The 23,624-nt window shown below is 41.0% G+C and overlaps 1 protein-coding gene across 23 annotated transcripts in view; it reads right to left on the reverse strand.

Annotated features, from left to right (window-relative positions):
• RBMS2 (RNA binding motif single stranded interacting protein 2) overlaps window positions 1–23,624 on the reverse strand; it is a 547,749-nt gene that overhangs the window by 499,584 nt on the left and 24,541 nt on the right. For 5 of the 23 annotated variants that reach the window (XM_070740644.1, XM_070740636.1, XM_070740643.1 and 2 more), the window contains exon 2: window positions 2,469–2,566. The exons of the other annotated variants lie outside the window; for them this stretch is intronic. In XM_070740644.1, coding sequence (XP_070596745.1) covers window positions 2,469–2,492 — 24 coding nt within the window. In that variant the 5' untranslated portion in view covers window positions 2,493–2,566. The remainder of the gene's footprint in view (window positions 1–2,468; window positions 2,567–23,624) is intronic. 23 annotated transcript variants of the gene reach the window in all.

Here is a 23,624-nt window from a genome sequence, read left to right on the forward strand (position 1 = left end):
CCTTTCAATGACCATTCAAAGTTACAAAGGGTCTGAAAAAAGTAACTTTATGGACCGTCTGAAAGGTGCCTCTTTTTTTCCAAGAGTAAAACTGGGCTTTCTGGTTTTTCTTCGAAGGCGTTTCGCTTCTCATCCAAGAAGCTTCTTCAGTCCTTGAGAAGCGAAACATCTTCAAAGAAAAACCAGAAAGTCCAGTTGCTGCTTGGAAAAAAAAAGCTCCTTTGGGACAACCATGACATAGGTAACTGAGAATCTCCATAGACCAATGGTTCTCAATCTGGGGTTCGGAATCCCTTTTGGGGTCGCATGACTGTTTCACAGGGGTCGTCTATGTCCATGGGAAAAGACAAATTTCCCATGGTGTTCGGAACTAAAGCTTCTATTCTGGCTCCTGGGAACATATTTTTACAATCCAGCCAATCAAGCGTTTAGTGGGAGTGTCCCTCTGACCTTCCTGCAAATCAGCTTAAAAGTTCTGTTGGGAGAATTAGCGCTAGACTTATGGTTGGGGGTCACCACAACATGAGGAACTGTATTAAGGGGTCGCAGTATTAGAAAGGTTGAGAACCACTACCATAGATATTCAACATGACCGCTTTTCACATTGTAACTGTTGCAGCATCCCTATAGTCACGTGATCAAAATTCAAACACTTTGACAACTGGCATGTATTTATTTATAGTCATATAAATAAATTTGCAACTTTTGCAACTTTCCAACAGGCAGAGTCAATGGGGAATCCAGATTCACTTTAACAACCGTGTTACTAACTTAACTGCAGTGATTCGCTTGACAACTGGGCAAGAAAGATAATGGGACAAAATTCACTTAACAACTCTCTTGCTCAATTGTGGTTGCAAGTCAAGAAATATTTCTGCATGGCTACAAATCTACTAAAGAGAACTGGAATGACTACTTTAATTTATATTTTAATTCCCTGGCATCCATTGATACATAGTGGATTCTCCTTTGTGAACATTGTACTAAAGCTTCACATTTCCAGTTAAAACCTTGGTTTCAAACAAAGTTTGACTTCATTAAATTAACGTAGTGATGGTACCTTTACTCTTAAGGGCCGACAACTCAAATTAAATTTCAAAATAGGATAGGGACAGGCCACAATAAAATAAAACAACTAGAAATTGTAAAAATATAACAGCTCACTGGCTAAAATAATTATTAATGCAATTGTAGGTTAGTAAAAATGAAAGGAATAAAATATTAAACGTAAAAAGAATTAAATCTTTAAATTTTAATTCAGTTGCAATTAAGTTTGAGCAATGAGTCTAGTATATTTAATTTTAGATATCAATGAATGAACAACAAGTTTATTAACTATCACTGATTGTTACTTACCACTGTAAAATACTAAGGTTACAGTTTTAAAATTCTATCCAAGCCATAAGATTCTAAACAGGGAAAACTAAACCACTGTCTGGTAAATAGGATTACTGTTCCTGTTGGCCACTCTTAAGTTCTATTTCCCAGGATAGCAAAACTGGCCTTTGATTTGATAGGACTGGATGCTGAAAGAAATTAACTTTAAAAAATTGAATGCCAATTTGGCAGAAAAGTCAATACAGAAGGGTATGTATGACTGATTCAATTTTTCCCCCCAAGGATCCTGAATTTAAACCATTTTATATGAATCCTTTCTTATTTAAGAAGCTAAAAGTAAGACACTTTGTTTGGTTGACAAAAATTTTTTTTGAGTTTGGGGCACAAAATGTTGATAAAAGTATTTGCTCCTTGGCATGCCCAAATTACTGATTTTTGGAGTAGAGTTTGGATTATTTTGTAAATTAAGTTGCAAATCTGTCTTAGTTCTGATAGAGTTTTCTCAAAACCAGTCAAGACCAAATATTACATGAAAAGATTTAGATCAGGCTTAATTTCTATTAGCCATAAATGCATACAGTCATCTTGGATAATCAATAACATTGGCTTGAGGAAATGTAATCAATAATCTCACAGCATATTAAACTAGTGCCTAGTATAAGAAGACAGAAAAAATAGAAATCAATAGCTAAACATGAATTTTCTGAATGTACCGTTGATATATTCTGTACTTCCATGGCTCATAATGATGGATTATTTAACAATTAATATACAAGCTTGAGATACAGGACTTTTATTATCCAATTTAGAAGTGCCATCCAATATCTTGGAAGGTGCACAGTGATCCCTGTATCACAGTTACAAAACTCTAGCTTTTTGACAGAGGTGATCATCTTTATTCCATTAATATAATATTCAAGTTATATTGTTCTTTTGTTTTTGAATATTTAAAAACTTAGCCCCAGATCAGTGGAAAAAGAGGCTTTTTATACTGCTATAGCTGGCCTGCAATTAGGAAATGTAAGCAGTATGGATAAAATGAAATCATGATGGGATATGGGGTGTGTGAATATATCAACCATACTTGGACTTGAATGAGATATTAATAGTCAAGTATATTGAAGACTTACTATATGTTTGCTCTTTCCAAACATAGTCCCCCAAACTATAACAATGGATTGTTATTTCGGGGTTGTTGTAAACTATAATCTTCGCATCAGGCCCATTCCTATTAACAATGGAGGAATAATGCTAATTATTGATCAGGCAGCAAAATTACCATAAACCACTGTCTCCATTTGTAATATAAACTGCAATTGCAGATTTGTCAAATAATTTCCTCACAATCCCCCTCCAACCATGCTATTGACACGATTTTTTAAAAAGACAATTTGATCTAAAGAAAACCTAAATTAAAAAGATCACAGCCTTTCTCTGTAGCGAATGTTAAATTGACCTGGGCACATTTGCTGTCTCATCTCACTTCTGCTAAAAGTCTTGGAGAAGAGATAAGATAGATAGATAGAGAGAGAGAGAGAGAGATAAGACAGAGATAGATAGATAGATAGATAGATAGATAGATAGATAGATAGGATAGAGAGAGAGAGAGAGAGAAGATAGAGAGAGAGAGGTAAGATAGAAAGAGAGAGATAAGATAGAGAGAGAGAGAGAGAGATAAGATAGATAGAGAGAGAGAAGATAGATAGAGAGAGAGAGAAGATAGAGAGAGAAGAGAGAGAGAGAGATAAGATAGAGAGAGAGAGAGATAAGATAGATAGATAGAGAGAGAGAGAAGATAGAGAGAGAAGAGAGAGAGAGAGATAAGATAGATAGATAGATAGATAGATAAATAAGAGAGAGAGAGAGAGAAGACAGAGAGAGAGAGATAAGATAGAGAGAGAGAGAGATAAGATAGATGAGAGAGAGAGAGAGAGATAAGACAGAGATAGATAGATAAGATAGAGAGAGAGAGAGAGAGAGATAAGATAGAGAGAGAGATAAGATAGAAAGAGAGAGAGAGAGAAGATAGAGAGAGAGAGAGAGAAGATAGAGAGAGAAGATAGATAGATAGAGAGAGAAGATAGAGAGAGAGAGAAGATAGAGAGAGAGAGAGAAGAGAGAGAGAGTTAAGATAGAGAGAGAGAGAGAAGATAGATAGATAGAGAGAGAGAGAGATAAGATAGAGAGAGAGAAGAGAGAGAAAGAAGAGAAAGAGAGAAGATATATATAGAGAGAAGATAGAGAGAGAAGAGAGAGAGAGAAGAGAGAGAGAGAGAGAAGAGAGAGAGAGAGATAAGAGAGAGAGAGAGAGATAAGATAGAGAGAGAGAGATAAGACAGATAGATAGATAGAGAGAGAGATAAGATAGAGAGAGAGAGAGAGAGAGAGATAAGATAGATAGAGAGATAAGATAGATAGAGAGAGAGATAAGATAGAGAGAGATAAGATAGAGAGAGAGAGATAAGAGAGAGAGAGAGAGATAAGATAGAGAGAGAGAGAGAGATAAGAGAGAGAGAGATAAGACAGATAGATAGATAGAGAGAGAGAGAGGGAGATAAGACAGATAGATAGATAGAGAGAGAGAGAGATAAGATAGAGAGAGAGAGAGAGAGAGATAAGATAGATAGATAGATAGATAGATAGATAGATAGATAGATAGATAGATAGATAGATAGATCCCATAGTATTGTATTGTTGTAAGGGCGGCTTACAATACAAGTTCTAGTTGCATTGTTCTTCCACCAGTTTTTTTTTACTTCTGTAGAAAGTCAACGTGAACTTAACCTCCCAGCAGCCCAATCTAGCAAGGGATGGGGAGGGTTTGCAAATTCAGCAAATTTCTGCAACTCCCCAATGGGAGATCGTAGACATCTTTTCTTTTTCCCCTGCTCTATGTCTGCATGATGTCACATTCCTCTGATTCCCCCACCCTGCAAGGGAGGCAGGCGTGAACATCCCTTAGCTGAACAGGTTTGGAAATATTTTCTCTCCTCCTTGATCTGGCCTGGTCCAAGGACCACCTCAAGGTGTATAAAACCTGTTCGGCTGAAGGAAGGCAGGTGACTGAAGAGGCTTCAAACAGAGACAATAGAAGCAGAACAGGGATTGCCAACAGGACGCATATTTCACACAAGCATAGTTTTCTGCTGACTCAACAATGGCCAGAGAACATTTCAATTCAGCCGCGAGAGAAGCCCCAGAAAGATGTTGACATTTGGTGTCTATTATACTGATTGCTAGACCCTGGACCAATAGAGAAGTGCGTGAATGCATTATTATCCAAATCCAGCTGAGGTCCTTTCAGTAAATGAAGCATTCACATTCCTTACAATATTTTAAAAGAGAGGGGGGAAATCAGTAAAGCAATAGCAACAGAATGTACAGTGAGTTCTCGTTTAATTAAATTTAATTAATTTAATTAAACAGCTCATTTAATGACCGTTCAGTGACAACGACACTGAAAATATGATAGGACTATTTTTCACAGTTATGACCTTTTGCAGCATCCCCGTGATCATGGAATCAAAATTCAGATGCTTGGCAACCGCTTCACATTTATGACCATTTGCTGTATCCCCAGGTCCTCTGATCCCCTTTTGGCGACCTTCTGACAAGCAAAACCAATGATTTTGATATCTGATGAGATTCACTTCACAACCGGGTTAATCACTTTAAAACTTGCAGTGATTCACTCACAATAGTGGCAAGAAAGGTCATAAAATGCAGTAAAAATCACTTAAGAAATATTTCACTTGACAACAGAAAGTTTGGGCTGAATTGTAGTCGTAAGTCGAGGAATTAGTAAATAGTAAATAGAGACTGAAATGGCCCTGGGTTGGGCCTAGAGGTAAAAAGGAGCTGTGATGTTTCTTCAATATACCAGGGTGATCCGACATAAAAAACATTCAAATTCAGAAAAAAAAACATGTGACACACACACACACACACACACACACACACACACACACACACACACACACACACACACACATATATATATATATATATATATATATATATATATATATATATATATATATATATATATATGTAGATTGTTCTGAGTTCGGGTTTTGCCCTGTGTACTGTTTTGCATGTCTATGCGACGTTTCGGTGAAATCTCATTCACCATCATCAGGCTGGAGTTCCAATCTTTGTGTTTTTGCAAATGAATATATATATATGCATAGACGTGCAAAATATTACATGGGGCAAAACCCGAATTCAGAACTATCTACATACATATACTGTACCCGTGAAAATCTACGAAAACAAACATATATATATATATATATTTATAAATAAATATAAATAAACTATATTTACAGCAGCACGAAGCTTACAACTTCAGCCTGATGATGGTGAATGTGATTTCACCGAAACGTCGCATAGACACTCAAAATATTACACGGGGCAAAACCCAAACTCAGAACAATCTACATACATACATACATACATACATACATACATACATACATACATACATACATACATATAGTGTTTGTTTGTGTGTGTGTGTGTGTGTGAGTCTATCTAAAATTTAGGTACCCAACTCAATAGATTCAGCCTGTTGTCCCAGAAAATTTGCTTTATTCCGCAAGCAAAATTTATTCCCATATAAATCCAGGTTCTTTTCAGGAAAGGAGATTATTCATGCCTTTCCCACATTGAAGAGAAGACCTTCAAATCTGTAAGAAAACGTTTTCCTATATATAAAGTGACACCTTAAAAAAAAATCTATTTGGGTTACTTGAAGATATGCTGCAACAGCACTTCACAGAAGATTGGCGCGCCTTGTGCGCAGACGCATAGTAATGAAAAATCTGAATAAATAAATAATAAGGCTGAAAAAAAGATGGTGATCACATGCACAGTGCCGGAACTCCGCTTCTGCACATGCTCAGAAGGGGAAATAAATTCTTTTTTTAAAGAAAAAAGATGGCGGTGCCCATGGACCAGCACCGCCCAATTCGGTTTGGTGATGTCATCGTGACATCACCAGGGGGGTCACTACTGGTTCAGGTGAAGCAGTCCTAACCAGGAGAAACCCATTCCTGCTCTCCACCACATATCCCAAAGGCCTCAGCATGGAAAAAGCTTAGTGACTGATTTAAAATGGAACAAATGGGTTGTTGTTTTTTTCCTTTTTCTATGGGAAGCCTTGCAGCTTGCTGACAGGAGGCCAACGGGAGCTTTATGAAATCTTCAAACTAAGCCCTGTCAAAAGAAAAGATATAACCAATATTTCCCCTTTCTGTCTTGGATTTCCTATGTCCGGGCTCATAGTTTTGGACAGGATCTCCCTTGTGTCAATCCATATTTCCCAAGGACAGGATGAGGAAGCATCAACGAACATCCACAAGGTCGCCCGTGCTGCATAAAACAACACAACTCTCTCACATACGCGACAGGCTCAGCTCAGATCTATGCTTAACTATTTCATCAGCCCGCTAGCATGACAGTTTAGCATCCCTCAAAGGAGCGTGAATTCTCCTTCTCAGCTATATAGATCCATCTCATCTGAGCAGTCCTTAAGATGGCCAGATTTGACGAAACAGCTTGAGCTCTGGACTAAAGCATTTGTAACAACTTCATTATTATCTTCCTTCTGGTAAATCGGAGCCTTGATCAGGGGCAATAGCCTTGCAAAACCAAGAGAAGGCCATTGCATGTCACGGTCTTAAGTGTCCTAAGCCGTCACAGGTGCCCGCTTCTCAGGAAGGGTGGACAGACGGACTGATCAGTGGTTGCTAAGGGGAAGCATTAGCCCAGGAGTCAGCAATCTGCGGCTCTGGAGCCACAATGGCTCTTTCATCCCTCAACTGCAGCTCCCTGTCACTCAAAGTATGTGTCACAACTGCCAATGTGCAACACCCACCAATGTGCAATTTATTAAGCTTTTCGAACCCCAGTCGGCCAACCATGGATAAATCCAAGAAAAAAAGTTTCAGAAGAAAACCATCTTTAATTCAACTATACAGTAGTCCCTCACCTATCGCTGGTGTTACGTTCCAGACCTGGCCGCAATAGGTGAAATCCGCGATGGGGAATTTATCGACTGATAGTACTTATTTAAGTATTTATATTGTAATTGTTTGGTAAGTTTTCATTGTTTTAAGTGTTTATAAACCCTTCCCACACAGTATTTATTTTAGATACAGTATTTAAATACAGTATTTACAATTTTAGATATATATTTTTTTTTAAAAAACCTGCCGATCGAGTTCGGCGGGCTGTTTAAATCTGCCGATCGACTTCCTCAGAAACCTGCGATGAAGTGAAGCCGCAGTAGGTGAAGCGCGGTATAGCGAGGGACTACTGTATATGCTAGTTTTGTAGCTGCTCAGGAAATAGTCAGGCACAGGAAGGGTTTTGTGGCTCCCGGTGTTTTCTTTTCTGTGGAAAAGGAGTCCAAATGGCTCTCTCTAAGGGTTTAAGGTTGCCGACCCCTGCATTAGCCAGACAGATCTTAGGACTTGAACTAGCTGGATGCATTCCTAAGACAAGCCATCTGTTCTTCAAATTCTTGGACTACTCTTTACCTCTCTCTCAAGATCGTTAAGAGCACTTTATATTCAAGATCTGTACCCTAAGGACTTGAAAGGAAAGAGTATGAGATACCCAGGTGTTATGGCAAATAATAAGAAAAAAATTTTCCCCGAAAAATTGTAAACACACCCAATGGAATTATCTCCTTTGGCAAAATCTGCTGTTGGGGATTACAGGGTTTCTTTTCGTGTAAAGTTTAGTCCATTTTCCACAGGTGCATGGATGAATGAATAAACCCAGTGGGATGAAAAGGAAGCATTGGTCCAAATGAACAAATGGTGGCCTACATTAACACAGGTACAGTGGTACCTCTACTTAAGAACTTAATTCGTTCCGTGACCAGGTTCTTAAGTAGAAACTTTCTTAAGTAGAAGCAATTTTTCCCATAGGAATCAATGTAAAAGCAAATAATGTGTGCAAACCCATTAGGAAGGAAATAAAAGCTCGGAATTTGGGTGGGAGGAGGAGGAAGAAGAGGAGGAGGAGGACAGCCGCTGCTGAAGGAAGAAGGTGAGACGAGGGGAATTTTAAAAAATCCAAAACTTTAAGGCTGAAAAAAAAAAGAGGGACTCTGAAACAGTGCCCAGAGAAAGGGAAATGCTCCGTTTGCTCTGGGCTGCCCAGAGCAAAGAGAGCGTTTCTTTTCTCTGGGAACCGGCAGAGGCTTATTCCCTCTCTAAGCGCCCAGAGAAAGGAAAATGCTTTGTTCACTCTGGACTTCCAAATCCTCCTTAAGCGCCACCGAAAGGTTTATCTGGCAGCCCAGAAAAGCCCGAGATGGCTGGGATTAAAGGGGAAATGGCAGGAAACTGGCCGGGCCTTTGTGCTGCTCTCAAATTTCTGGGAAATTTTTCTGGACTTGGGTTCTTAAGTAGAAAATCGTTCTTAAGAAGAGGCAAAAAAATCTTGAACATCCAGTTCTTATCTAGAAAAGTTATTAAGTAGATGCGTTCTTAGGTAGAAGTACCACTATACTTTGAGGGGTAGCAGCTCTAACAGCATTATTTGCTCCAATACAGTATATAAATAAATATGAACTCTAATGCCACGAAGAAGAAAAATTACAGGGCTTTCCTAGGGATGGCCCCCCTCACAGTAGAATTTTCCACCTGATGGGAGACCTACGCCCAGTTCTCTTGCAGGGTGAAAATAGAACATCATCTAAGAGGAGAACTCTTAACAGTTGCTTTAACCACACTGCACATACATCTTCCCAATGGAACTGACAGATGCACAGACGAATGAAATGCTAGCTCAGCTGCCTTGTCCCACCCCCTTCACATGTTGGCAAGATGCCTGTTCCAACCTGCTTTGTTGATTCTCTATTGTCTCCCCCAGCAAGGGACAGTCCTCCAACTGTCTGGTGGGAGCCATCTTTTAGCTTCATATGGATGCATGTAATGAAAAGTTGTATATTTATTTTCCTAATAGTGGATTTGAGGAAAAGGACTATTTTTCTTAGAGAAATTGATATATATAAAAAAAAAATTTGATATATATTTAAAAAGCAACACTACTCCAAAACAGGTCAAACTCCTCTATTCCAGCTATGGAAGTGCTAAAAGGACATTCACCCAATCTATTAGCAAAACACCAAAATTCTGGCCACTTGCACAGGTTATTTTTTTCCAACTGACTGGTTTCAGGTCTTTCAGGACTCAAGAAACCTCATGTTCCAGAAGGAAAATAGATTGCATTATTACTTCTTGTTATCTCATTTTAAATTTGAGACTAGTCTCCAGAATCCAAAACCTCTGGAAAAAATAGATGTGGGCACATCTTTTCTATTTTCATAAACCCTGGACATTCAATATAAGCGTATACTCCCATAATATTTAACAATTTCAATATATACATACACCCTCTTAAAAACATGTGACCCTTCCTGATTTAGGGCACCGCGATTGGTCTTTTTCCAGCTTTTGCCTGCTGGACCTCGGAGCTTTAGAGTCCCAAGGGGGAATGATCCTTGTTCTGCTAGAATAACAGAATCTTATTCTCACTCGAAGAAATATTCCGATTTAGGAATAATGGAATAGATGGCTTTTCTAAATGCTTTTATTTGAATCAGAAAAGAATGCTGGCCCACAAAAACGTGCCAACGAGAATTATATAGCATTTAAGATTATAGTTCTTTAAATTCTCCACCATCAGCTGTAGTAGCTGCTGCTAATGAAGCTAGTATTCCAAAAACATTTAGAGGGCAGCAGGTTCTCTTGAGCCATAGAAATCGTGAAAGATAAACATCGAAAGGCGTCTTACTTTCTCTTTTGAATTTCGTTAGCATCGTTTTCAGGTGTATCTCCAGATCTTCTGCTGAGCTTAATCCTGGGAGCTTTCCTCTCCATGCAACTTTGCTGACAGCAACAAAAGACAAGACAAGCACAAGAGCATCCCTGCAAGCTTAAATCACCGCTCTTAGCGTGAGCTTGTCCTTTGCAAGGTTAAGCTAAATTTTGCAGCGGGTCAGCTGGTATTATTTAGAAATAAAACACGGGAGGCTATATTAGGAATGTGACTCAAATTAATATAATGGACTTACATTATTATAGTCCACAACCTTTAGGGCAGCTGAGCACATCTGGAATTTGGAAGCCGTGTGGGGATACTCTACCTTTTCATAAAACTGCTGCTAGGGCAATTATAAACAATTGCAAAGCACTGGTTTGCCAAACTGCTACCTTTGTCTACTCCTGCAGGATTCTTCCTACTGCTCCCCGATTAGCTTTATCCTTAAATCTTTGGAGGGATGGGGAGATTTCAAAGCACTGTTCAAAACACTGGGTTTTACCTCTCTGTTATTTTCACTTTCTAAGAAACCTTACGGGGCTCACAGGTATTCCTGGAAATCATAACGATGCCAAAGGCTGGCAGTTTGCTTTCTGCACAAGGCAAGGAGCCAACAGGCACAATGTTCAGCAACCACCTCTACGGATTGTATTCTGAAGACAAAAGTAGGATACGCACCCGCAGCGATCATGCACTCCCCTTCAAGTTTTGAAAGACCAAAAAAAAATCCATGTACCAGGCAGGACCCTTTCAGATTCCCTTGTTAATCAGCTGGCAGAATATATATATATATAACTCCTGGCACTTTTGAGTCGTGCAGCCATTATGCCATCGCTAATGTGATGTATGCGGCTCCCTTCTCTGTCAATTTCTCTTAACAAGGAAACATCACTGTTATTTTAAAATCCATCATAGTCCGCCATTACCAGTAGGCAGAGTAGCCCAGCTAGAGTTCTTCGTCCAATGTGGATTCCCTATTTTGTCCTGCAAGAAATTCTTGCACGCCGCTCACCTCCATTGCTGCTCATCTATTTAACCGTAGTGCGAAAAGAGTGGAGTTGCACATTGGAAATTCACCTCCAATAGCCTAGTTGTGTATGTGTATCAAAGAGCACTCTCCTAGTTTGCTAACAAGCCATCGCAAACACAGCCAATAAGAAAGGCAAGACGTTTGAAAGCAAAGTCAGCTACACAATTCAGCTGGCTGTAATTTTGGGGAAAATGGTGAACATCCAGAATCCCAAGAGCTCTGTTTACCTTTTTACAACCAATTCTCCTTCAACATCTCATCGCTACACCAGCCTTTGAAGATTTTTCTCCCCTCCCCAAACTGCTAGATAGGACTGTTGATACAGTTGTACAGAAGAATCATCCAGTCTGTCATCTGCACCTCTATAACTGTCTGGTTTGGTTCTGCAACCCAACAAGACCGACACAGACTTCAGAGGAGAATCAGAACTGTAGAAAAAGCTACTATTGCCAACCTGCCTTCCATTGAGGACCTGTACACTGCACGAATCAAAAAGAGGGTCGTGAAAATATTTACTGGCCCTTCACATCCTGGACATAAATTGTGTCAACTCCTACCTTCAAAATGACGGCATAGAGCATTGCACACCAAAGCAACTAGACAGTTTTTCCCCCCAATGCCATCACTCTGCTAAATAAATAATTCCCTCACCACTGACAAACTATTCACTAAGGCTGCACTACTATTACTATTAGTCTTCTCATCATTCCTATCACCCATCTCCTCCCACTTATGACTGTATGACTGTAACTTGTGGCTTCTATCCTTATGATTTATATTAATATTGTTTGTCTCCTGATTGCTTATTCGTACCCTATGACTATCATTAAGTGTTGTACCTTATGATTCTTGACAAAAGTATCTTTTCTTTTATGTATCCTGAGAGCATGTGCACCAAAGACAAATTCCTTGTGTGTCCAATCACACTTGGCCAATAAAGAATTCTATTCTATTCTATATACTAAAATACATGCAGACAAAGATATACCGTATGTATGTGTGAAGGGTGCTGACAAGTTCCCATTTTATACTACACAGACAGACAAAGGGATGTTTGTTAATCCACACATCAAAGCTCAGGAGGGCCCAGAGATTTCGAGATGCCCTAAAGTTGCTACCTGCTCAGGTCAAATAATCTCCTGAAAGCAGCCTTTGCCGAGTGCAGCCCTTCTGTAGGCCCAATACTGTTAATATACAATTGCTGAACTGAATTTTGCTGCCTGAGTAGCTGGCAAAAGGAACAAGGTAAATGAGCCAAGGAATTGGTTCTGTTTGTTTGTACAAGTGAGGACCCATAGTGGCCTTAAGAAATGTTTCTGCTGAAGACTCCAGTCAGCATGCTGTAGTCATCTTGAAACCCTATTCAAACCCTATTGGCTGCTGGGGGAGTAAAAAGGAAGAAAGAAACCAAAATATTAATTTGTTTCTCCTTCTTCTTTCTACCTTAAATCTTTGCCTTTTGTATTAACCACTAAATACAATGGTACCTCTACTTACAAACTTAATTCATTCCGTGAAAAGGTTCTTAAGTAGAAAAGTTTGTAAGAAGAAGCAATTTTTCCCATACGAATCAACGTAAAAGCAAATAATGCATGCGATTGGGGAAACCACAGGGAGAGGGGAGGCCCTGTTTCCTCCCAGGAGATTCCTAGAGAGGCCCCACGGAGGCTTCTCCCCGCCTTTTCCAGCCCTATTTCCTCCCAGGCGATTCCTAGAGAGGCCCCACAGAGGCTTCTCCCCACATTTTATGGCCCTGTTTCCTCCCAGGAGATTCCTAGAGAGGCCCCATGGAGGCTTCTCCCTGCCTTTTCCAGCTACAGTTTCAGAATCTCGGGTTTGTAAGTGGAAAATTGTTCTTGAGAAGAGGCAAAAAAATCTTGAACACCCAGTTCTTATCTAGAAAGGTTCGTAAGTAGAGGCATTTATTTATTTATTTATTAGATTTGTATGCCGCCCTTCTCCAAGGACTCGGAGCGGCTTCCAACAACAGTACAATTTACAAATCCAACATTAAAAACCAGAACATATTAATAAACCCTTATTAAAAATAATCACACAATTCAGCAAACCATACATAACGCGGAACAGCTGGGGGAATCAATTTCGCCATGCCTGGCAACATAGGTGGGTTTTCAAGAGTTCACAGAAGGCAAGGAGGGTGGGGGCAGTCCTAATCTCCGGGGGAGCTGATTCCAGAGGGCCGGGGCCACCACAGAGAAGGCTCTTCCCCTGGGTCCCGCCAAGCGACATTGTTTTGTCGACGGAACCCAGAGAAGGCGGACTCTGTGGGACCTAATCGGTCGCTGGGATTCGTGCGGCAGAGGTACCACTGTATTACCTTCAGGACTACCTGATCCAGCCAGTATTGGGTTGATTAGTTGGAACAGCTAGGAGAGATTTCTTGTACGTCTCCATTTCTAAAAGATTTGTGGGATGGGGGCTAGACAGCTTTTCTCCGGCTGTGCTAATACTCTGGAATAACCTCCCAATGAAGATGAGGTTAGTCCATGTTTTCTGGCATCTTGCTGCTTTGCTCTCTGTCGTTATTGTTTTGTCCTTCTTTCTACATGGGAGCTGATGCAGCTATTATTGTTAAAATTGGTCTTATTGTGCATATTTTGAGACCAGTCTGAAAAGCCTTTGGGGCATCTCGAGTCATTTGATTGCAGCAGGTTTAGATGTATTATAAACAGGTAAACCTTTGGGTTCAAGACAGCTGCAAGCAAGTTGCTCCGAGGAGGTAGGACAAGAAACAATATGTGTCAGTCACAAGGAAGCAGACATTTGGTTAGATATCAGAAGAGGCATCTTAATGGTAAAAGCTGCTTGACTGCCTTTGGAGGTGGTGGCCTCTCCTTTGTATCAGGTATATAAACAGATTGAGTGGCCATTTGCTCGGGATGCCGTAGTAGCTGGTTTCTGCATTTAGAGAGAGATGGAAGGTTAAATTACTTTATCTCCCTCCAACATCTCTTCCAGTTCTTTCATTCTAGGTTTCTATAAACCTTAGTGCTTATCTTGCTATGTAGCAAGGGACACAGGTTTATAAAGAGCAGGCATCAGAAAAAGAGCCTTTGACTCTGTAGTATCATAATCTAACCCCCAAACTTTACTCTTGGACTATCCACTGTTGACCTCATCCGATTCCTAAGAGGTCAGTAAGGGGCCTGCATAAGTGCACCAGTGTGCCTTCCGTCTCCTGTCCTAATGTCTCTCTCACACACTAGTATCATGTATATAAACATTGTTATATCTTTGTATACTACCAATACGTACTTGACATAAATAAATAATAAAATAAATTTGCCATCTTACCATTGTCTGAACACTCTCCCTGACCACATTTTACCCTGCTATATCTTCATGATGCTACCTTCGTCTTCTATATACAGACCGCCATATACTGTAGTCTCTTAACTGCACCAGCGTTAAAAGGGTTTTCCTTTTCAACCAACAACAAGCAGTGGCTTTTTCAAGGCCTGCCAGGTCTGAGCCCCATCTCCATCCACATCAGTGATGGGCTCCTATGGGTATGGTCAGTTACGCAGAACCGGTAGAAAAATATTTTTTTTCTTTTATCTCTTCTGGGCTCTGGCTATTTTTTTCCTATCGCAGTAAATGAGGTTGAATGTGTATAATTTTAGAACAGCTGTATTCTAAACACATACACATACAGTTTATATAGTAGATAATGTATATTTTTGTGTGCCTGTGTGTAATATGTATGTACACATATGGCATACATACATAGAAATAAATAGTATCTTTTGGATGTTCAGTAATAGTAAATAGATAGGGAAATTGTATCTTTTTGAGGAAAGGAGAGGCCAGGCACCCTAACCCTTGATGTGAGTGACGTCAAGTTGGCCACCTTTAAGCCAGTCACATAACCTTTAAGCCATTCCCGGGTCACATGATCATCAGGCCACTCCCACCTGGTCACATGGCCGGCAAGCCACACCCACAAAATAAGCCATACCCACAGTGTGGTAGTAAATTTTTTTACGGCCCTTCACTAATCCACATGGCTGGCAATGGCAGTCAAATCTCTTCCCAAAGTGTGGGATCAACCAAGCGCCTCTTGGTCACCTCAACCAGTGCAGGCACACAATCCTCCCTCCGGTTTCAAGGGGGCTTATTTCCAAAATGCAAAAGACTGCCATTGAGTTCAGTGCATCTGCAGAGGGGAGAGGCTTTGAAAGAGAGTCACTCTCCACCGGAGTTGAAGACTGCAGTTCTTTCAAATTTTTAGTGGACTTTGCAAAAAAGTGCCAGGTTTTGGGGGGGAAACCACACCCTTTTCCTGGATTTGTGAGGGGTTTCCCCCCCCCCAAAAAACTCCATTTTCTCCCCGAGTTTCTTCAACCATTCGGGGGGCTTGCCAAAGCACAAAAAGACCACTCACCTACACTCTCCCGAGAGAAAGTAGGGAAATAGTTTGAGCAAATCCTGCCACCCAAACGCCAGCCCATTGGGCTTGCAGAGTGGATGAAAAAAGCCCTGCACTGCTTTTTTTTCTTTTCTTTTTTGCTGTGCAAAAAAAAAAAAAGCCAAGGAAAACCAAGCCAAGTCACCTGCTAAAACTCACCCTTCTCCAGGCCCCATCTCTGCATCATGATTGGAAGATGTTTCTCACTGACGGGTGACATTTGCGAAGGGAATGCAGTTAATCCAGAAGGTTTAACCAATCACTTAATAGGCCACACGCAAATTGCACATGCATTATCCAGGCAATACCAATCAACAGCAAACCAAAAAAATAAAAATAAAAAAGAAGCGATTGATGCAAGGCAAGGAGTGGAAAGAAACTGCAAACCTGAGGCTTGGGTAAGATTTCTGCCCATTCAAGAAGGGTAGCACGGACAGTAATTTAACTCAATATGGATAATCATCTTAAAATTTACAGAAACGATATTGAGTTTTTCATTACTGGGGCGGATTCTCCTCTCCTCCACGTGTGCAATCCTGCTCTAGAAGGCTTCCAGACTGAGATTCTTCAAACCTCAGGTGCTGCCCAGCTGCCAAGAAATTAGAAGCCTGAGAGGCGCTGAGTTAAATCCACTGGGGTTGGGTTTTTTTTGCCAACTGCCATCGGCTGCGATAGGCTCTTTTTCCTTTTGCAAGGGCTGCGTCAGTCTGAGATTGGCACCCTGCTTTTATGCCTCCACAATGCGATGAACCTCGTGTGGGTGACTGCAAGCGGAGCTGATTAACTTTCAGCTCAGCTCCGGTCCCAAAAGAAATGCTGCAAACAGTTTCACCGTGCAGCTTGTGGAGCTGCAAAGCAGGTGGTTTCCCTTACTGGTGGGAACTCCTGTTTCCTTCTGCCTCTTGGTGCTCCTCCCTTCTGCCAGACTCAAGAGTCAAGGCAAGGTTGGTTACCTTCACCACGTCCTTCCTAGTTTTCTGTGGAGTCACTTCGCGACCATCCCATAGCAATAGCATTTAGACTTATATACCGCTTCATGGCGCTTCTACAGCCCTCTCTAAGCGGCTTACAGAATTAGCCTGTTGCCCCCAACAATCTGGGTCCTCATTTTACCCACCTCGGAAGGATGGAACTGCTGAACTACAGCTAGTAGTTAGCTGTAGTACCCTGCAGTGCTGCACTCTAACCATTGCACCACCCTGGCTCCCTATAATGGCCCAGGGGTAGGCAAAGATGGCTCTTCTATGACATGTGGACTTCAACTCCCAGAATTCCTGAGCTAAGCATGATTGGCTCAGGATTTCTCCAAGACCGCCTTCTGCCGCACAAATCCCAGCGGCCGATTAGATCCCACAGAGTTGGCCTTCTCTGGGTCCCGTCGACTAAACAATGTCATCTGGTGGGACCCAGGGGAAGAGCCTTCTCTGTGGCGGCCCCAGCCCTCTGGAACCAACTCCCCCCAGAGATTAGGACTGCCCCCACCCTCCTCGCCTTTCATAAGTTATTAAAAACTCATCTTTGCCGCCAGGCATGGGGAAACTAACACACACCCCAATTGTCAAGGTTGGTGTATGGTTTGATTGGGTTATGTGATTATTTTATTTTATATTTTATTTTATTTTATTTTATTTTATTTTATTTTATTTTATTTTATTTTATTTTATTTTATTTATTTTATTTTATTTTATTTTATTTTATTTTATTTTATTTTATTTTATTTTATTTTATTTGTATGCCGCCCCTCGCTACAGACTTGGAGTGGCTCATTTTTATTTATTATAATTATTTTAATTATATTATATTATTTTAATTTATTATAAGGGTTTTAAATTGTATTTTTAAAATTAGATTTGTACACTGTTTATGTTGTTGTGAGCCGCCCCGAGTCCTCGGAGAAGGGCAGCATACAAATCTAATAAATTATTATTAATAATAATAATAATAATAATAATAATAATAATAATATTATAATAATAATATAATAATAATAATTCTGGGAGTTGAAGTCCACAAGTCATATAAGAGCCAACTTTGCCTACCCCTGTACTGGCCAGTAAGGGTGGTTTTTGTTTTTAACCAAGTTTTTCACATTTTGTATAAGCCTCATGAAAGGATAGAGCAGGGGTGTCAAACTCAATTGCATTGAGGATCGTATCAGGGTTGGGTTTGACCTTGGGGGGCCAGGGTGGGCGTGGCCAGCTTGACATCACTTGTGTCAGGCTGTCTTTTTCCATGGTCTTAGGCGACCCCTATGAAATGGCCATTCGAACCCCAAAGGGGTCTCGACCCCCAGGTTGAAAACCATTAAGAATTCGATCAATAGCAAAAACACTAGCATGGCAAAACTGCTTACAGGGATTAAAGAGTTAAGCTGGGTTGTACAGGTAGTCCTGGTATTATGACCACAATTGAGGCCAAAATGTATGCTGCTAAGTGAGAAATTTGTTAAGTGAATTTTGCCCCATTTTACAACCTGTTCTTGATTTAGCAGTCAAGTGAATCACTCCGGTTTTTAAGTTAGTGACCAAGTTTTTTAAATCTGGCTTCCCTACTTACTGATTTTGTTTGTCAGAAAGTTGGAAAAAGGGAACTACGTGACCCTGGCACACTACAACCGTCATAAATGCGAGTCAGTCATGTGACCATGGGGATACTGCAGCAGTCACAACTGTGAAACATGGTCATAACTCATAAGTCACTTTTTCAGTGCCATTGTAACTTGAAACGGCCACTAAACGAACTGTTGTAAATCGAGGACTACCTTTATAGGGAAGCACCCATATTTTGTTGGTGACTTTCATATAGTTGTCACGTGCCTGGCATCCATCTACTGATACAGCCCCACGATTTTCTGCAAGAGTTAGCCAACCCACATTAAGAGTAATACAATTATGACGGAATGAGCTGTCCATTTGATGAAGTGATGTGAAGAATATGAATACAGTAATGAATTAATCAGTCTTTAAGGTGCTAGAGAACTCTCAGTATTATTTAATACAAAGTCAGCCAGACAGGAATGTTGACACTTGTTTACGATGGATGACAATAGCTCCAAATTCACCATCTTTAAGACTGCTTGTCACATATTGTTTGTAATCCGCTACAATACACTGCAGACACCTTTGAAAAATAGGCTAGTTTCCCAGTTCCAGTGTTATGGGTTTCTTTTAAAAAACAATTGTCAGTAGCTGTGAAGAGACAGAGGTTCTTCTGGCAGAAATCAACCATCCGATATACAAATAAGGGTATATATTCTAGGTTATGGGATTGCCATCCTCCGATCTAGAAACCGAGGAAGGGCTCCATGCTATAGAAACACTGATCTACAGTTAGCCAGAAATAATTTAGCCTAACATGACATGTGTCTGATTAGCACACCAGACATATCTTGGTAAAACCTAGAAAGCCAAGTTGAGTAAACTACAGGCAAATTAGGTGGATGTTATATGAGCAGAGCCACCACTACTATTGGGTTGCATGTTGCATAATATGGGCAACAACTACTAAAACCACACAATGCAACGTACAGTTAACATAGCCAGCCCCAGCTGCACCCACATATCCCCTTCTTAATTTTTGCTACCTACCCTTCTACACCATGCAAAAATCCTGCTTCTAGCAGCCAATGGACCTGCGAGTGAACAGTGCTATGATGGACAGTTTAGAACAGTGTTTCCCAACCATGGCAACTTGAAGATATTTGGACTTCAACTCCCAGAATTCCCCAGCCAGCGAATGCTGGCTTGGGAATTCTGGGAGTTGAAGTCCAGATATCTTCAAGTTGCCAAGGTTGGGAAACACTGGTTTAGAAGATGATCATTCTCTCTTGGTGAACTTCCTCTTCCTGTTATAATTGCGCAAGTGATCCTAGTCCTAATCAGATGTCCAGAAATCTACAGGATTACAACCAGTATTTCTTCCAGTGACATGAGGAGTATTCTAAACCAGAGGAATAAACTGAACCATCCCTAGGAGAGCAAGGCTGCAAGTGAAAAAGCAACAAAGGTAATACCAAAACGCAACAAAGGATATCCTGTGTGTGACTGTTGTGATACACTTACAACCGAACTGAATTACTAATTACTGTACCGTGCACAAATTCATTTATTTATTATTTAAATTTATAGACTGCCCTTCTCCTGACGGACTCAATACCAAAAACATACCGTCGACTAAACAATGTCGTCTGGCGGGACCCAGGGGAAGAGCCTTCTCTGTGGCGGCCCCGACTCTCTGGAACCAGCTCCCCCCAGGGATGAGGACTGCCCCCACCCTCCTTGCCTTTCGTAAACTTCTTAAAACCCACCTCTGCCGTCAGGCATGGAGGAACTGAGACATCCCCCCTTGCCTATGATGTTTGTGTGTATGCTTTTTTATATACTGGGGTTTTTAGGCTTTTTAATGTAAAATTGTTATTTTAAACTTGAATATTAGATTTGTTACTGTATATTGTTTTTATCATTGTTGTGAGCCGCCCCGAGTCTGCGGAGAGGGGTGGCATACAAATCTAATTAATAATAATAATAATAATAATAATAATAATAATAATAATAATACCAAGAACCTGTGTTAGAACACCATATTGCAGGTTAATTCTGACAGCTGCCAGGAGTTCCATTCTGACCAGCTCAAGGTTAACTGAACCTTCCATCCTTCCGAGGTTGGTAAAATGGGGGCCCAGATTGTTGAAGGCCATATGCTGACTCTGTAAACCGCTTGGAGGGTTTATATATATATGCACTATATATATATATTGTTCTGGCCTCATCAGCTAGCATACCGTTACTGGGATTTGATCCTGGGCTTCTGCCTTGTAAGGCAGAGAATATATCTGTATATATATATATCTGTAATATATATATATATCTATTATTACGATTTGTCAATACTACGTACTTTGTAAATCTTTTCTTATGTTTGTTTCCCCACCTTATTTTTTAAACGTCAATACTTAATAAAGTTTTTTTTTAAAAGCACTATGAAGCGATATATAGGCCTAAGTGCCTGTCTTACCTATGTAGCGCGATTAATTTTTTTAAAAAAAACCATGAAAATGGACTGAGAATTGTTTAAGAGATTGGCTGGAGAGCGCCAAGCAGCTCTGGACCTGGGTGCTTTGACTGCATAGACTGTTAACTCACTGTTATCTTAATCACAGGACACCACGAGCTCTTATCAAGGATGTTTCAACTCATGCAACGAGTAGTGCTTTGTATATGAATGTATATTTCCTCTCCCCACCCCTTCATCATTTGTGGGGGAAAAATGGGTTTGACATATATGGAAAAGAATGTCGAAACGCCACTGTGCAGAAACGAACAATTCTGCAAAACGCAAACTCCGTTGCAGGAAAGCAGGCGTACAAAACGCAAAGGTTAGCAAGACAGAAACACAAGGAGTCTCTGTTGCTGGGCAGAGTGAGGAAACGGTCGACCAGACAGAGCACTTCAATCCTACTAAGGGCTCCGCGAATTCTCCTGCGCTTTAAGAATTACCATAAACATCTACAACACATCGCAGGTGTGTGAAGGGAAGCAGGCATGGCAGGGAGTTTTGCTTTTCATCGCCCACGAAAGAAAGTCGCTGGGAACAATCCCACCGTCTTCCACCCAGCCCTCCTGCAGTTAAAGGGAAAGGCCTGCAAGCCAGCTCCGAGTTAAGGGCGGAACATCTGTTCCTCGCTGGAGGACAAGTCTGTTGCAAGAAAGGCCCGTCATTTCTGCAGTTGTAGCAGCAGCGGCAGCAGCAGCAAAGAATAATCAGCTCTTTCCAGAAAGTTTACGCCATGCAGAGAGTCAGCAACATGCTTTTAATTGGTTACCCTACTCTTCGGTTGTTAATGCTTCAGGGAGAGTTTGCTTAAGGTTATTTTGCTGAAGAGCTGAAACAGTGAAAATACAGTGGTACCTCTACTTAAGAACTTAATTCGTTCCAGGGCAAGGTTCTTAAGTAGAAACGTTCTTAAGTAGAAGCAATTTTTCCCATAGGAATCAATGCAAAAGCAAATAATGCGTGCAAACCCATTAGGAAAGAAATAAAAGCTTGGAATTTGGGTGGGAGGAGGAGGAGGAAGAAGAGGAGGAGGACAGTTGCTGCCGAAGGAAGGTGAGGGGAGGAGATTGAAAAAAATCCAAAACTTTAAGGCTTAAAAAAAAAAAGAGGGACTCTGAGGCAGCGCCCAGAAAAAGGAAAATGCTCTGTTTGCTCTGGGCTGCCCAGAGCGAAGGGAGCATTTCTTTTCTCTGGGCACTGGCAGAGGTTTATTCCCTCTCCAAGCGCCGAGAGAAAGGAAAATGCTTCGTTCGCTCGAGACTGCCAAAGTCTCCTTAAGTGCCACCGAAAGGCTCTTCCGGCGGCCCAGAAAAGCCTGAGATGGCCGGGATTAATGGGGGAATGGCAGGAAACTGGCCGGGCCTTCGTGCCGCTCTCAAATTTCCTGGGAAATTTTTCCGGGCTCGGGTTCTTAAGTAGAAAATGGTTCTTAAGAAGAGGCAAAAAAATCTTGAACACCCAGTTCTTATCTAGAAAAGTTCTTAAGTAGAGGCACCACTATACTTAAACTAGTGCAAATGGCGTGGAGGGGGGGGGGAGGTTGTGACATTGTGCCAGTGACCAAATCCTGACCTCCAGTATGATGACAGCAGTGCTGTTGTTCTTGTTTGTTTTTTTCAGTAAGAGCCGTTCAGCAAAAGAAGATGCAAAGGTTTATCTGCCACGCCAGACGTAGCCTGGCCAAAAAAAAAGACCTCTCCAAAACTCTATGGACGTGGGTTCAATTCCCCTCCTCCTGCTTGCAAAGGCCTCTTCAATTGAGAGGGACTTGTGGATGGGGCTGAGGGGAAGAGGATGTGCTCTTTCAGGAAACATGCTGGGGCTGAAGGTAAAAAGAGGGCAGCCCCTGCGGCAGGGGGTGTTGGCAACAGGAGGAAATGATTCATAACCTGCTGCTGCTGCTGCTGCTGTTGGCTTTCGGTTCAGTCTTAGCCACAAAGGCTGCCAGATCCTCCAAGGGCCCCGAGTGCCAGGCAGCCCTTGGGTCCTAGTGCCCGTTTTGTTCGATGTTATTCTCCTTGGAGCAGCTGGGAGCAGCTGTGGCCTTCGGATGCACTTCATGCTCAACAAAGTGGGGTTTTTCAGGCAAGGGGGGGGGAGAGAGAGGTTGCCAACATGGCAAGAATATGCAAAGCTGCCAAATTCTGGAACAACGTGCATGATTATAAAAATCTGTAAAATGATGAGAAAGAGCAGCTTGGAGCAAGCACCTTTAAAAGCACGGATTTGGCTGGGGGTGGAGGGAATGTTTAGTGGAATAAAGAGCAGAGTTACATGAGACTGACTCAGATTGACACTCCATTCAGTGCAGACTGTCACTACGTGTGTGTGTGTGTGTGTGACTGTGTCTCTGTGTGTGTATGCTACTCAAAAAAAATGAAACACTCATCCTACATCTGAATGAATGAAATGTTCTCATTGAATACTTTGTTCTGTACAAAGTTAAATCTGCACAACAGCATGTGAAATTGATTGTCAATCAGTGTTGCTTCCTAAGTAGACAGTTTGATTTCACAGAAGTTTGATTTATTTGGAGTTATATTCTGTTGTTTAAGTGTTCTCTTTATTTTTTTAAGCAGGGTGTGTGTATGTGTATACACACACACACACATCTACCATATATATCTATATCTATCTAGATGAAAAGAGAGAGAGAGAAGGAGAGGGAGAGAGAGAGAGATTCTTTTCTATTCATTTGAAATTAAGCACCTGGCTAGTTTTCTCTATAGTAATCAAATATGGCACTAATCTCTCAAATAAAAAATATGAAGGAACAGAATTCCAGCCCAGCATCATTAGTTCCCAAACTGTACCTCATCTCTAGTAGTTTATAGTTCTGTTATGCACTACAGCTTTTTCTAACAAGTCCTGGCCTCCAGAAGAAGTGTTAGATACAGTGGTTCTAAACTTTTCTAATGTCACGACCCCTTAATACAG

This window comes from Erythrolamprus reginae, chromosome 2 (assembly GCF_031021105.1).
Source record: "Erythrolamprus reginae isolate rEryReg1 chromosome 2, rEryReg1.hap1, whole genome shotgun sequence".
Taxonomy (NCBI): Eukaryota; Metazoa; Chordata; class Lepidosauria; order Squamata; family Dipsadidae; genus Erythrolamprus; species Erythrolamprus reginae.